Below are 16,706 nucleotides of genomic sequence, written 5' to 3' on the forward strand. Positions count from 1 at the left end.
ATCCAATTCTCCCCCAAAGTCTAGAATATCACCAAAGCTGCTACTTCAAAATAAGCTAATCTCAAAGATTTTGAAATACCATTGACAGCAGGTATCAGAATGAAAAATTAACTCCATGAATTCAGCTCTTGATTATGATTGGAAGGAATATACTGCATAACAAGTGACCAGTTGAATTGACTTTTAGTATGTTTCAAAATACACTCATATAGATATGATTTAAAGCAAGCAAGCAAACAAACAAACAAACAAGCAAATTAAACTAATAAAAACCCCATATGGAATTGGGTCTTGACACCTTGCTTCCTTTCACCATAATTAAGAAAACAAGTTTTTTGATAGCTCATTTTTTTTAAGTCCAGGTGTGTGTGGTGGCACATGCATTCAGGAGACTGAGGCAGGTGGATCTTTGTGAGTTTGAGTCTAGCCTTGTGTACACCACAAGTTCCAGGACAGCTGTGACTATACAAAAAGATCCTGTATCAAATTATCTTTTAATTTTTATATTTTATGTGCCTACATATACATCTGTGTACCACATATATGCTTGGTGCAGGTAGAGGGCAGAAAAGGACATCAGATTCCCTGCACAGAAATTGCAGATGGTTGTGAGCTACCATGTGAGTGTTTAGAATTGAACCTGGGTCTTCTGGAAGAGCAGGCAGTGTTTTTACCAGTTTGAGTCATCACTTCAGCTCATCTTTTGCTAGCTTGTAAAATAGTTCAGATCAGTAAAGTCTAGTGGGCTTTTACGTGTGCTTATTATAACAGTACAAGATGTATTCAATAAATAAAAACCTCAGCCAATAGACAAAGGAGGCAGACTTCCATGCAAGAAGGAAAACAATTTTTCTTGTTATATGATACAATCTATATCAACTCATTTATTATATATTATATAAATTATATATTATATTAGTATGATGTATAATATTAAATGTATAATATTCAATATATTATATTACATAATATATTATATAATATATAATATAAATTAATATTATATTACTTATTATAAAATAATTTCCAAGATTGTTTAATAACACAACTTTTATTAAAAAAATAAGTAACAATAAAACTGTTCAGAAAACATATATTCAATGTAATCAAAATAAACAAACACCAAAATAAAAATGTATACATCTCTCTCTCTGTATCTGTGGGCAAGAAACATGTGCACTTTTTGGTCCCAATATTTTTAATATATTATCTTTATCGAACGGAATTACAGTAACTATTAAGTGAATAGCAACTTAACTTAAAACGTGTTTGTAAAGGAACTTTTTGTTCATTGTCTTTAAATTCCTGACCACTAACATGTTGATAATAATCCCAAGATAAGACAGAGCATATATTAATGTCTAGTGACATAAACAAGTATCACGCACACCTTTGAATCCAGCACTTGTGAGGTAGAGGCAGGCACAAATCAGGTCAGCCTGATCTATATAGTGAGTATCAGGATAGCCAGAGCTACATAACACAGACCATGCCTCAAAGAGAAAAAACGACAGACAGACAGACAGACAGAAAGAAAGAAAGAAACAAACAAACAAAGAAACTACCAATAAGTAGGTACATGAAATATGTAGAGAATTTTAAAGAAATTTTTTGGCAATTTTAACACAAAACAAAAGATTTAAGCAAAAATTGTAAAAGTAGACATATAAACTGGACATCACTAAATTTGGTGAATGTCAAAAAATAGTGCTATCTAAATTTAATTTTTCAAAAACAATTAGGAGGGGGCTGGAGAGATGGCTTGCACATTAAAGGGACTGGCTGCTCTTCCAGGGGACCTGGGCTCAATTCCCAGCAACCACATGGCAGCTCACAACTCTAACTCCAGTTCCAGGGGATCAGACAACCTTACCCAGACATACATGCAGGCCAACCAATACACATAAAATAAAATAAATCATAACCAAAAAAAAAGTAAAAATTCAAATACTAGAATTGCTGAGAACTTGTGGTATTCTGGCTAAAACTTTACATGATAACATACATTAGTGTTAATTTGGAGCCACATTTTCACAACGTTTGTTTTTCCAAGAATATGGCAGTAACCTCACTCCCCATACAATCAGGCTTTTCTTGCACTGTAGACTGCGTGAGGAATATTGAAGGACTGTAGCCAAAGTGATTAAACGTGGTGTATGTCAAAGCACTCACTTGATGGGCTTTCATTATTAGAGCCAACTCAAAAGGTTAAATGTAAGAATCAAAGCCCCCAGTGGGAAGCTGTGTTTAGTTTGGTGCACCCTGAAGTCATCTGTGGCCAAATCAAAATCAGCCTTATGGAAGGACTGTCAGGGACAGTGCCTAAGAACTGATAAATTCCCAAGGCCACAAATTGAAAATGGTCTCACAGTCAAACAATTCACATTCCTTGGAATGAGAGAACAGGCATCAGTTGTGTCCATCGAAGTAGGACAATGTCCAGGAGTCCACTGGACATTTTTGAAATTTCTGTGTTGCCTCTGTATCTGAAAAGTATGAAAAATAGAACAATGACAAAGAATGAATGCTATCTGAGCAGCAAGACTTGTAAGAAATCAAGATACAGACAAAGAGGAAAAGGAACAGCTACAGCATTTGTATGTAATACTCTGGAGGCAACTACAGCAGAGAAAACAAATTATCTGAAGCAAAGTAAGAAAGACAACAGAACCAAAGTTCTTTTTCCAGAGCCAACTGGAAAAGAACAGCACATTCAGATATGTTAACCTGACACAATAACGATCTACTGCCACCTGAAAGCTGAAAAGAGCTGAATAATGACAGTGAGTGTCATGGATTTTAACAGCTTTCATGAAAACACTGCAGAACTTTGAACTTAGGAAACTGGATTTGTGAACGCAAACACTGCAGAACTTTCAGCTTAGGAAATTCCAACTTGTCTTGCACCAGGTTGCACGAGCTCCATAGAGCAGGAATCTATTTCAACAAGCCACTTTAAAACAAAAGAAAACAAAACAAAACTTTAATATTTTTCATTTATTTTTTTATTTTTAATTTTTTTTAGTAATTACACTTTATTCACTTTGAATCCCAGCCATAGCTCCCTCCTTCATTCCCTCCCAAACCCACCCTCTGTCCCTCATCTCCTCCCATGCCCCTCTCCCAGTCCAGCGATAGCAGAGGTCCTCCTCCCCTTCCCTTCTCCCCTAGCCTAATTGGTCTCATCAGGACTGGCTGCATTATCTTTCTCTGTGGCCTGGTAAGACTGCTTCCCCCAAAGAGGGAGGTGATCAAAGAGCAAGCCACTGAGATTATGTTAGAGAAGTCCTTGTTCCCCTTACTAGGAAACCCACTTGGAGACTTAGTTGCCATTAATATTTTCAATTCTATTAAAGATACATTTAAAAATTTCAACAGTACTAAAATCTATCAAAGTAAATTGGGAATAAAATTTAGACTTACTCAGAAGTGGATTCAGGAGTTAAGGTTCTTTCAGTAACTGAAATCAGAGAAGGCTTTATGTTTACAAATACTTGAAAACTGAGTAATCAATTTAATTTTTAAGAGCTCACACTGTGACAGATCAAAACTACTGGCCAAATATCATAAATTCATAGTAACAGATACTTGTACATACCGTTCTCTATTACAACTTGGCAAGTATGAGTTTTACGTTGACTTAAGTGTTTAGCCATACGGTCTAAGCCAGAAGTACCAGCTAGGAAGTCACATTTAAGGCACACTAGAGTGATGCCCCTATGGAAAGAGAAAAGACTAATTACAGGACAGAGGACCATATGTGGAAATCCATACATAAATTCAGTAACTGTTCCATGTAATAACTCTTGATTTTTATGTCATGTGCTGTCACTGTCATTTTCAAATTTTATTATAAATATATGCAATTTTTCTCAAAGGGTTGTGGTTATAGGCAGTATTGGCTTTGCATACGTAAGGCCCTAGATTTGATCGTTGGCTCTGAGGGATAAAAAAAAAAGAATTCTCCAGAAAATGGCCTAGCCACAGCTAATTTATGCTATTATTTTGTGCTTTATAAATTGTATTCTCTCAATTGGTTGCTAAAAGTTTTTCATCCAGAGACCCAAAGCAGTTGTGGCTCAACTAGATACTGGTATATCTTATACACATCACAGTGATTCCATGCCTTGGCTTATCTGCCAAGCAAGAAGATAATATTCACTCTAATATTTTGGTTGAAGACCTTGTTTGTTTCTTGCATGGCTTCATATTATTACAGATACACCTGAATAAACACAGAACTGTTTTTTTCACAGAAACTGAGCAAAAGACCTCTAAATAAGCAATATAAATAGCCAAGAGGTCTGATAAAAACTTTCAATATATCTTGAAAAAACTAAAAATAAGCCATAGGATATTTTCTATACACCAAATTCCTACATATTTTGGATACAACAGCACACAGCACACAAAAAGGTAGAGTTTATGAAGCATATAATCTAGTGTATGTAAGTCAGAATAAAGTTAGTTTATTAACGAAGCATATACATACTTGATATTTTACTTGTGTTTTGTCTGCTTTGAAACAGGGTCTTACTACTAGCCCAGTGGTGCCTTGAATGCAGGAAATCCCTGCTTCCTTCATTAGTGCTGGAGTTGTAGGTGTGAGCCACCATTCCCACCATCACCTCATCCTATAAAACAACTCAACTTTATAGATCTAAAATCCAGTAGTATGCCTTATGCTGGTCTGGTCTTAACATCCTGTTTTACATTTAAGACTAGGTGCTATACACATAAGGAAGTGTTCTTGAACAACCCAAATCACCTTTTCTCCCCCAAACCACCCTCTATTCCTGGTTTGTCTTATGATGACACTTTCTTGTGAATGAAGTTCAAATAAGAACATTTCAAATATCTCAATATTTAATAATTTAAAATATCATTTACACTGTGCTAAGCTGGGGATTTTAGAAGACCTACCTCTTCTAAACGAATGACCTAAATGACCCCTAAAAGATAGGTGTTCTAACTTTTCTAAAGGGGATAGGGCCAGATTTAATAACTTATCTAAGGCCAGCCCCATGTTTGAAACTTGGCCCTTTGATACCAGAGCCCATTTTCTGTTCTTTCTTTCAAGCATCCCATAAGATTTGTTGTAAGTTTTTTAATTTTATTTTTTAATAAATGAGCTTTTTTTAAAAATATTTATTCTATTTTCTGTCCTTTTGGTGTTTTGCCTGCATGTATGTCAGTGTGGGGGTGTCAAATCCCCCGGAATTGGAGTCAGAACAAGTGTAAGTTGCCACTGGGATTCTGGGAATTGAAGTCAGGCCCTTTGGAAGAGCAGCCAGTGCTCTTAACTAGTAAGACACCTCCCAAGTCCCTCTGTTCTTTCTTTTTGCTGAAAAATAAATAAATAAATAACTACAAAAACAAGCAAACAAACCAACAATTGCCAGCGTTACACAGAGAAACCCTGTCTCACAAATCAAACAAACAAAAAAATATTTATTATATTATTTATGTCTGAATGTTTTGGTTGGTGCCCATGGAAGTTGGAACATCAGGTTCCCCTGAACCCGGAATTATGGATGGTTGCATGTCACCATGTAGAAGTACTAGAAACTGATCTTAGATTCTTTGTAAGAGTAACAAGTGCTCTTAACCACATCACCATTTTCTCTAGCCCCCAGCCAATTCATTACTAAATAACAGCCTTAACTACTTTGTGGTTTATGAAGCTATAGCTCACCATGTATACTTCTTCAAACTGATCTTCCTTCCATACCCTTGATTCCACCCAAAGCATCTATGATTTTCTCAATGTCTTGCAAAGTAAAATCAATTCTTAATTACTTACAACTGTTTTTTGGACTAAAAAATCTGTATCTAAGTGCAAAATTGTTGCTCCATATTTCATTCATGCTTTCTTCTTCATGGACCTTTTTTTTGTTTTGTTTTTCAAGAAGGGGTTTCTCTGTGTAACATGCCGTAGCTCTCCTGGACTGACTTTGTAGAACAGGCTGGCCTTGAACTCACAGTGATCCACCTGCCTCTGCCTCCCCCAGTGCTGGGACCTTTTTCCATCTTACATTGTAAATGCATGAAAGTTTCAACTCAGTATCTGGCACCACTGTAACAGAGGCTAGTCATATGATAGGCTATCCTTTCCTTTGTTCTATGACTATAACAAACATAACTCTATCATGTCCAGTGGCAATCATTTCAATTTCACATTAGGTAAACCAACACCTGGTTAAAAGTTTAATTATGACTTTTAATACAAAGAACAGAAACATATCAATTACCTGAGGGCTTGGGAATGCTTCTTAGAAATATAAAACTGTTTACTTGGTTGGTCATTATGAGAGCTGATAGATAAAAGAAAAACAAGTCTCTATTACTTTTATATCTAATAAGTCACATTAACTTTATGAGCATGTTTTCAAGTCCATGCTTAATTTATTAATTTTGAATAGAAGTTAATGACATAAATAAAGCGATATATTGATCACTGGTATGGTCTGAGAAGAGTACCCACCAATTAATATGTTAATCCCTAACCTCCCCCTCACTTGATAAATGTGGTGGCATTAGGAGAAACCTTTGGAGAAATAACTAGGTCCCAAAAGCAGAATCCTTACACGTAGGATTTGTGTCCCATATAAAAAGAGACACAAGAGAGCTAGCTTGTCCCCAATAGAGTGCAACAGAGTAAAAAGGTGCTATGAGAAATGGGCTCTCACCAGAACACTTGTTCTTGCTTGTACCTGATCTTTTTTCATTCCATTTCTTTCCTTTCCTCTCTTTCTATACTTTTTTCTGTCTGTCCATCCACCTACCTACCTATCTACCTACTTACCTATTTTTGAGACAGGTTTTCTCTGCATAGGCATGGATGTCCTGGACTCACTTTGTAGACCAGGCTGGCTTCAAACTCACAGAGATCTGCCTGCCTCTGCCTCTGCCTCCCAGAATGCTGGGATTTCAGGTGTGCGCTACCACGCACATTGACAGGAGTCTACTGAGCGCATTTGAAAAACTCTAACTAGCAGTGTTTTCAAAGCAAAGACTCATGACCAAACCTTTGGCAGAGTACAGGGAATCATAAGAAAGAAGGGGAGTTAGTCTGATGAGGAAAGGATAGGAGCTCCACAAGGACCAAAGATATCTGGGCACAGGGTCTTTTCTGAGACTGACATGCAACCAAGGACCATGTATGTATGTAACCTAGAACCCCTGCTCAGATGTAGCCTGTGGTAGCTCAGTAACCAATTGGTTTCCCATAGTGAGGGGAACCAGGACTATTTCTAACAGGAACTCAATGACTGGCTCTTTGGCCTCCCCACCCCCAAGGGAGGAGCAGTCCTGTTAGGCCACAGAGGAGAGCTTTGCAGCCAGTCCTGAAGATACCTGATAAAACAGGATCAGATGAATGGGGAGGAGGTCCCCCCTATTAGTGGACTTGGCAAGGGGCACGGTGGAGATGAGGGAGGGAGGGAGGGACTGGGAGGGAATGAGGGATCGGGACATGGCTGGGATACAGAGTTAATAAAATGTAACTGATAAGAAAAAAATAAAATTCAAAAAAAAATCTTGGAGCCAGAGCCAAGTGGAGTGGTGCACATGTGTAATCTTCCCATCACTTCAGAGGCAGAGGCAGGTGAACCTTTGTGAGTTCAAGGCCAGCCTGGTCTACAAAGTGCATCAAGGACAGCCAAGGCTACACAAGAGAAACGTAGAACTTTACACATCCTAAGCAATGGTATACCAGAAAACGAGACCCACGACCCCAAAAGGTAATTTTGACTGGCACCTTACATGTCCAACTTACATCGTATGATTTGTAAAGGCTTGGTTGCAGTTAGTGGTATACTTGCAAACATCACAGTTTATAAATGTAGAAAAGTGGCTTGAAAAATCTGTTATTTTGGAATGGCACTCAATACACGTGTAAATTCCCTGGTGACATCTTATGGAGACAGAAACAATAATAGAAATGCGTCATACAATAAAAATAGTAAGGAAAACTTACTAACATTTAGTTAATTGAAACAAAGATGTTTAAGATTATCAAATAGATATTTAACTTCTAAAACTTTGCTTTGAAGCAATGAGCTAAAACTAGTGCGAGGCCAACCAATGACTGGTGTAACTTGAGGCCCAAGCCTCAGTGGATGGAGCTGGGGGAGAGGGGAAGTAGGAGGAGGGAACTGGTAGACTATACGAGAGAAGAATAAAAACAAAAGATTATGAAATCAATATTTAAATTTTGAAAATTTGCTTTGAAGCAGTAAGCTAAAACAAGTGTAAAAAGTTTAACACATGTAAATATTTCCCCAGAATAAAAATATTTAAACAATTTAATATCATAAGGTAAAAATATAATGTTTAAGATTAGTGCAAAAGATTAAAATCACAGAATAAACATGGCAGTTCAAATTCTGTCCAGCAGTTGTTAAAGGTACCGTTTTATTATCTGTTTAGTTTTCATAATAGAAAAACAATTGTCCCGTAAATGTGTAAGAATATCTGTGACAAAGTAAGTCATTAAAATGAACATGTAACTTTTGAGATTAAATTAGTATCCCATATAATGAATAAAGATAATACCTTAAATTCTTCAAATATATACTTAATTTGCTTTTCCTGGTGCGCTGTCTCTTTTGCTTGTAGGAGGGCTTGGCTTTGGATTTAGTTATACCTGTACCTGGATTACTTGACTTGGGCTTACGAGTTGTGCTTAAAATTGGCTTACTTTTCTTAACATTATTTGCAAATAATTTTGAGTTATTTTCAGTAGTTGTAATTTTAGACATTGGAGCTGAGACCTCAAGAGAAATGCTTGGAATAGAACTAGAAGATGGGCTTGATGAGCTTGATTGAGCAGATCCAAATGAAGCCTGAATAGTGACCTACGAAAACAAAGGCAGGATATATTTGTAGAAGATTATTAAAGTGGTATTAAAAACATTACCTGTAAGGCCTAATATTCAGTTATCTAATATGTGTGTTCACACGTATGTGGGTACACATATGTGTATGTGGAGGATTAGAGTCTACAATTAGGCATCTTTCTCAATCACATTCCATCTTATATATTGAAGAAGGGTCTCTCACTTGAATAGGTAATGATTCCTACTTTTTTGAGAGAGTGTGTGTGTGTCTCTCTATAAAGCTGTAGCTGTGCTAGAACTTATCATATAGACCAGGCTGCCCTCAAACTCATAGAGATCCACTTCTGCCTCTGCCTCCCAAGTTCTGGGATTAAAGGCACCACTATGCCTTCAGGCAATGACTTAACTGTGCCATCCAAAGCACCCCATAATTCTACTCCAAGTTATATTCCCAAAAAAATAAAAACATATGCCTGCATAAAAACTTTTACAAAAATATTTATAGCATCATTATAACAGCCCCCCCAAAAAATCAAATGCCACCAACTGATGAATGAAAGTATGTGCCCAATAAAATAGTGGTCAGCAATGAAAGAAAAAAAGGCAGTATCCAAGTAGGTTCCCTAGTAAGGGGTATAAGGACTATTTTAGACATGAACTCAATGGCTGGCTTTCTGACCTCTGCCTCCCCTGAGGGAGAACCAGCCTTGCTAGGCCACAGAGGAGGACATTGCAGCCAGTCCTGAAGATACCTGATAGACTAGGGTCAGACGGAAGGGGAGGAGGACCTCCCCTATCAGTGGACTTGGAAAGGGAAATTGGGAGGGAATGAGGGAAGGGCCTACAGCTGGGATACAAAGTAAATAACCTGTGATTAATATAAAAAAATAAAAATTATAAAAATAGAAAAGCACTGAGACATGCTACAAGATAGATGAACCTATGAAACACTATACCAAAAAAATACATCCTCAAGACTATGCCATGCGATTTAATTTATATGAAATATTCAAAATGAAAAAATTTATAAGGAAGAGATTAAAGGTTGCATCTCGTAGTGTCAGAATACAGTTACCGTTAATGGGTATAAAATTTCTTTTACCGATAACTCAAATGGTCTAAAATTGCATGAGATGACGTTTTCACAACTGTAAATACATTAATAAAACTAGTGAATTGAGCACTCTGAATGGAAAAATTGGTATATAAATTGTATTCTAAAAAGCTGTTACAAAAATCAGTATAACTAAAAAAGACAAATATTATTTAAAATAGAAAACAAAATGGAATCAGGTATTTTCCATCTATTCTACTTTTTGTAGGTTTTTGTGTGTACATCTCTGTGTGTGCACATGTAGAGGTTAAAGAATCACTCTGCAATTGAATCTCTCTTTTTATCTTTATATGAGTTCCGGTAATCAAAACTCAAGTAATGAGACTAGCATTGTTGGGTTGCAAGTACTTTTACCCACTGGCCTAGTTCCCCGTTTATTTTGAATGGTCTTACCAGGTATATTATGCTCATTTGCTGCTGAAATAGTTTCCTATTGGCAGTATTTATTATACATAAACATAGGTATTAATGGATAATTTCATGAGAATCTAAAGAATATATTTTTCCATCCCAATTCCTGTGATTTTGAGTAAGAAATCTTTTCCATCTAAGTCTCTTTGTAATACAGGAATAATACTAGCTCACTTGCCTGTCTTGTTGGGTCACTGACTGGATAAATTAGAAGTATAAAAAAGACACAAATGTTATTAATGTCACTGTATTACAATATGGAAAACAGGAGAGGTTTTCAATGTTCACATTAATGTTCTGTATTTCTAGTCTCAACATGGGATAAACGGATCTCAAGAAGTCACCCTTGAATGCTTCTCTCACTCTAGATGTTCACAGCATTACCCTATATTACTTTAGGTAGTTCTAATAGCAGATATAATCACAAATGTATGTAATAAATGCCAAATATGAAAGCTTAGGAATAATTTCATTGTGGATTATCCATCTGCCAGACCACATAGTCAAGAACAAACTTTATATAATGAAGACAGAGGGAACTGGATGTCCACATGTAGAAAAATGCAAATAGACCCATATTTATCACCCTGCACAATGTTAAAGTCCAAGTGGATCAAAGACCTCAATATAAAACCAGACACACTAAATCTGTAAGAAGAAAAATTGGGGAAGAGCCTTGAACTCATTGGCACAGGAGACAACTTCCTGAACAGAACACTAACAGCACAGGCTCTAACATCAACAATCAGTAAATGGGACTTCATGAAACTGAAAAGCTTTTTGTAAAGCAAAGGACACTATCATCAGAACAAAATGAGAGCTTACAGATTGGAAAAGGATTTTCACCAACCCTATATCTGATAGAGGGCTAATATCCAGAATATATAAAGAACTAAAGAAGCTAAAAAGCAACAAAATAAGTAATTTAATTTAAAAATGGGGTACAGAGCTAAACAGAGAATTCTCTGTAGAGGAATATAGAATGGCAGAGAAAGACTTAAAGAAATGCTCAATGTTCTTAGCCATCAGGGAAATGCAAATCAAAACACCGAGATTTAACACCCATCAGATTGTCTAAGGTAAAAAACTCAACGGACAATGCATGCTGGAGGTTGTGGAGAAAGGGGAACCCTCCTCCATTGCTGGTAGGAATGCAAACTTGTACAACAACTGTGGAAATCAATCTGGTGCTTTCTCAGATAATTAGGAATAGTGCTACCTTAAGATCCAGCTATACCACTCCTGGGCATATACCCAAAATATGCCCCACCATTCAATAATGACAGTTGCTCAACTATGTTCATAGCAGCTTTATATGTAATAGAATCTAGAAATAATCTAGATGTCCCTCAACAGAGGAATGGATACAGAAAGTGTGGTACATCTACACAATGGAATACTATCCAGCAATTAAAAACAAGGAAATCATGAAATTTGCAGACAAATGGTGGGAATTAGAAAAGATCATACAGTGAGGTAACCCAGAAGCATAAAGACACATATGACATATACTCACTTATAAGTCAATATTAGCCATATAATATAGGATAAGCATACTAAAATCTTTAGTCCTAAAGAAGATAAAAGTAAGGAGGACCCCAGGGAAGATGCTTTTTTTTTTCTTTTTTTTTTTATTTTTCTTTTTAGTTACATTTTGTTAACTCTGTGTCCCAGCTGTATCCCGCTCCCTCATTCCCTCCCCAACCCCACACTCCCTCCCTGATCTCCTCCCTGCCCCTTTCCACGTCCACTGATAGCTTAATCCTCATTCAGAAGGGCAAACAGGATAGACTTTGGAAAGTAGAAGAGAAGGAACAGGATAGGAACCTTCCACAGAGGACCTTTGAAAGACTCTACTCACCAAGATTTTGAAGGAGATAATGAGACTCACAGCCAAACTTTGGGCAGAGTGCCAGAATTCTTATGGAAGAGAAGGGAGATAGAAAGACCTGGAGAGTACAGGAACTGCACAAGGAGACCAAAAGAGCCAAAATACCTGGTCCCTGGGAGGCCTGAAGAGAATGATACTACAACCAAGGTCCATGCATGGAGAGGACCTAGACCACCTGTTCAAAGGAAGCCCATTGTCTGATCAATTTCCAAGTGGGTTCCGTAGTAAGGAGTACAAGGGTTGTTTGTGACAGGAACTCAGTTAAAAGCTCTTTGATAGCTTTACCCTGGGCGGGGTGGGGTGGGGTGGTACAGCGCCTTGCCAAGCCACAGAGGAAGGTGATACAGCCAGCCTTGATGAGACCTGATAGCCTAGAGTAAGATAGAAGGGGAGAAGGTCCTCCTCTATCAGGGGACCAGGGAAAGGGCATAGGGGGAGAAGAGGGAGGGTGGGTGGGACTGGGAGGAGACGAGGGAAGGGGCTGCAGCAGAGATACTAGGTGAATAAAGTGTAATAAATAAATATATAAATAAAATTGAGTTAAGAAAAAGCAGGGGGGTGGGAATATATCAAACACAGAAAACTTATAATCAAATGTGTGCTTATTCACTTAAAACAGCAATGTTATCCAGGAAAGTAATGTTTCCATGTAGGTAGTTACATCAACGTAACTATGACATAGTTATACATCAACGTATCTATGACATTCAATGCACTGATAGATGCTCACAACACCTAAAGGTAAATTAAACGTGACTCTCAGTCTCAAAAGTGTCGTGGTCTAGCCATGGATTCATGTAATAGATTAAAAAAAAAATAGCCCGTAGAATACTATGCAACTTAGTGACTTATCCCACAATGAGTCTATAAAGGAATGTCACAAGGCACATGTCAATTTTGTTTTTGCTTTTTGAGCGTAAGAATAATAAAACCTGGGTGTAGAGACAGATGGCCAGGCAGTTAAGAACACTTGATGCTCTTGCAGAGGACCTGAGTTTGGTTGCCAGAATACATGTAGGGTGACTCACATGCCAGTACTGATAACACACACAACTTTTTTAACTTTATCCTTTTTGTCCTCCTCCTCCTCCTCCTCCTCTTCTTCTTCTTCTTTCCTCCTCCTCTTCTTGGTATTTTTTTCCGAGGCAAGGTTTTTCTGTTGTCGCCTTTGCTGTTCTGGACTTGCTTTGTAGGCATCTAACTTACAATGATCTGCCTGCCTGTACCTCTCAGAGTGCTCAGATTACAGGTGTGCATCACTGTGCCTAGCTGTTAATTTTATTGCTTAAATAACACACACCCACACAGAAATGTAATAAAACCTTAATGCTTTAACACATAGCACATATATACACACAAATTAAAAAGAATAACAAAATCTTTCTTTAGCTCTTATTAAAAACAAATTTTTATATTATATTCAAGAGATAAGATGAGACAAGGGTTTTTCCTCCCCCTCTCTGTCTTTTGAGACAGTAATGTAGCCTTGGCTGTTCTGGAACTCTCTATGTATATCAGGCTGTCTTTGAACTCAGTGATCCACCTACCTCGGCCTACTGCATGCTAGGATAAAAGGCGTGTGCCACCATACCCAGCCCAGGAGTTTATCAGACAAAATGCCAAACTACAACATATTTAATACTCACTTTTGTTCCGGAAGGCAATCCTTCTAGTTCTTTAGGCTGTATAAATGTACGGTGTTCTAAATTATGATCTGTTTTCTCCTTGCAGGTCAAAAATTGTAGTCTGCATTTTGGGCAATGATGAATTCCTTTTCTCTGTTTATAAAAAAAAATAGAAATATGTGAAAATATATTTTGTTTTCTGAGAAAAGGTCTCAGTACACAGCTCCAGCTGCCCTTAGAATGTTGCATGTGGCATACTTTCTTAGTCTCTTGCAATGCTCCGGTTTCAGACTCCCAAATGCTAGGATTATAGGTATGCATGTTCATATTCTAGAGATGCTAACAACTATGCACCACAAACCCTCACACCTGAAATTGCTCTTTGACTAAAATCTCTATAATTTTTTAAAAGCAACTATTTTACCATCTCCCATTATACATAATGCCATGATATTCTTTTTATTTTGGTGCTGAATCATGCTCAGGCACCTATGCTACCAATGGACTATACTGAGCTAATTCATTCATTTATTCATCCAACCATCCATCCATTCATTCATTTCTTTGTTTCTGAAGTACTGGAGATGAATTTCAGGATTTCATGCAGGTTAGGCAAGTGCTTTATTTCATCTGCTATGATATAAAGTACCCAATATGAAATTATATCAACTAGGATGTACTGTGGAAGTTTCTACACCTATTATGGTGTAAAAGTGCTTTTGATTATAAATGCAATATATAAACTATTTAAACATATGAGACTACAAAATGAATTACATTTTATTTCTATATTTAGAAAAAGGAAATTCTTTGTTTTTGATATCTCCATTTGTTTAACAAGTTGGTAAAGCAAATTTTAACTTTTAAAACAAAAAAAAATCATTTGGCTGAATGAAATCAGCCCTCTTAAGACAGAGGCAGGTGGATCTTTGTGAGTTTGAGCCATCCTGGTCTGGATAGCAGTTTCCAGGTCAGCCAGAGCCACACAGTGAGATTCTGTCTCAATCAAACAAAATACCCAACCAACAAACAAAAAAAACCAAGCAACCAAACGAAAATAAAAAAAAAAAATCTAACCAGAAACTCTGACTAAAGTTATGTAATATACAATTGTTCTAAATGGCAGTTCTGTCCAACAGAATTTTCAAAAGTTGCATTATCCATTGTGAAATCTACCACTTATAAATGGACAGTGAGTGCTTTAAATGTGACAAGTGCAACAGATTTTATAATTTTACTTTTTCATGGGTTTACATTCAAATACACACATCACTAGGTGTTATGATGTTGAGCTACATGCATATGAAAGCATAAATAACTCTTTCCAACTTACTGTTTAATCTTTTGACCGAGTCCTCAAACAGCCATAGTATTATTTTGCTGTTACAAAACGGAACTCCAGAAAAATCAAGTCACTTGTTTATGTTAATGTTCTTTTTATATCTTTTAGTTGTAATTTTTATGTATATATTCTCATTGATAACACATATTGTTTGAGCAGAATAAATGAAAAATAGTAATTTTTATAAATCTGTATGTGCATAAGCACAAAAATGTTCCTTTATAAACAAATAATCATTGAGAAAAACAAAAACAAGGTACCATACACAAAAATATCTAGGACAGTTACTGGTTCACAACAAGCAAATGATGCATAAAAGTTTTATACCACATTCAAAGTAATATATAGCATAAATGTAATATGCCTGCTTACTATTTTATATAATATTCAGTGACTTCATGAATACTTGGAACCTGAATCTTTTATAGTCACTGTTACAAAAATCACATATTCTCTTGCAAATAGTAACTTTTCTTTCATGTCCACAAAAAAACCAGAACATTACATGATTCCAAGTAAAAATATAATGGAAGGGTCCACAATCAGTTATCCAGTACCACATAGCCAGTCCTGAAATCATATACATGCAAGTAACATTACAGGAACTGAATAGGTTATCTTTTATATTTATAATATATGTACATTATATATAGATATTTAAGTGTGTGTATGTAACAAATAAAGAAAAAAAGGTTATGAATTTGAGAGAGAGCAAGATGAGAGGATGTCTGGGAGGTGTTGGAGGAAGAAAAGGGAAGGGGAAAATAATATAATTAAAATTTCAAGAAATCATTATACATTTAAAAATCTTTTTCTTCCATACTTTTCCAGTATCTCAGTATATGGAAATTTCCCCTATCGAAATCTCATAACAAAAACAGACTTAGGCACTCTGAACTCTATTTTTTTTTTTTTTGGTTTTTTTGAAACAGGGTTTTGCGTAGTCTTGGATTTCCTAGACCCACCCTGTAGACCAGGCTGTCCTTCAACTCACAGAGATCTGATAGCCTCTGCCTCCTGTGGGCAGTGACTAAAGGTGCACACCACCACGGCTGGCTTGGAATATAACTTTTCTGACAGACATGTTACATACTGCTTTTTCTCCTTTGGAGAGGCCCACATTGACCAATTCATATAAACAAGGAAAACCCACTGCATCACGAAAGATGGATAAGTCCCAATCCATCTATATTTTTGTTCCACTGCATCTACTACTAACCAGTGTGTATATAATTTCAAACACACACACACACACACACACACACACACACGCACACCTTTCTCCATTATAATGCAAACTCCAGAGGGCAAAGATCGCTCTTCTTACTTCCATATTCCTAATATTTATAAACTATAAATTATTTGTTAAAAAAACAGCAAGTCACGCGGCAAGAGAATGGAAGGATACACGTGAGCACTGAGCATGAGTCAACGAGTTTAAAACATCTGCTATTCCATTCAGAGAACATTTCCCTAGAGGCCT

At 36.6% G+C, this 16,706-nt stretch overlaps 1 protein-coding gene across 1 annotated transcript in view; it reads right to left on the reverse strand.

The window, feature by feature from the left end:
- Positions 1–1,054: 1,054 nt before the first annotated feature.
- Positions 1,055–16,706, reverse strand: part of LOC129680529 (zinc finger protein 280C-like) — a gene marked incomplete at its 5' end in the record, with an annotated part of 28,649 nt that continues 12,997 nt past the window's right edge. The window contains 7 exons of the mRNA XM_055612172.1: positions 1,055–2,953; positions 3,424–3,460; positions 3,599–3,717; positions 6,252–6,314; positions 7,778–7,915; positions 8,557–8,858; positions 13,903–14,034. Coding sequence (XP_055468147.1) covers positions 2,938–2,953; positions 3,424–3,460; positions 3,599–3,717; positions 6,252–6,314; positions 7,778–7,915; positions 8,557–8,858; positions 13,903–14,034 — 807 coding nt within the window. The remainder of the gene's footprint in view (positions 2,954–3,423; positions 3,461–3,598; positions 3,718–6,251; positions 6,315–7,777; positions 7,916–8,556; positions 8,859–13,902; positions 14,035–16,706) is intronic.

The sequence above is a fragment of the Psammomys obesus genome, unplaced genomic scaffold, assembly GCF_907164565.1.
Source record: "Psammomys obesus unplaced genomic scaffold, mPsaObe1.curated_primary_1811, whole genome shotgun sequence".
Taxonomy (NCBI): domain Eukaryota; kingdom Metazoa; phylum Chordata; class Mammalia; order Rodentia; family Muridae; genus Psammomys; species Psammomys obesus.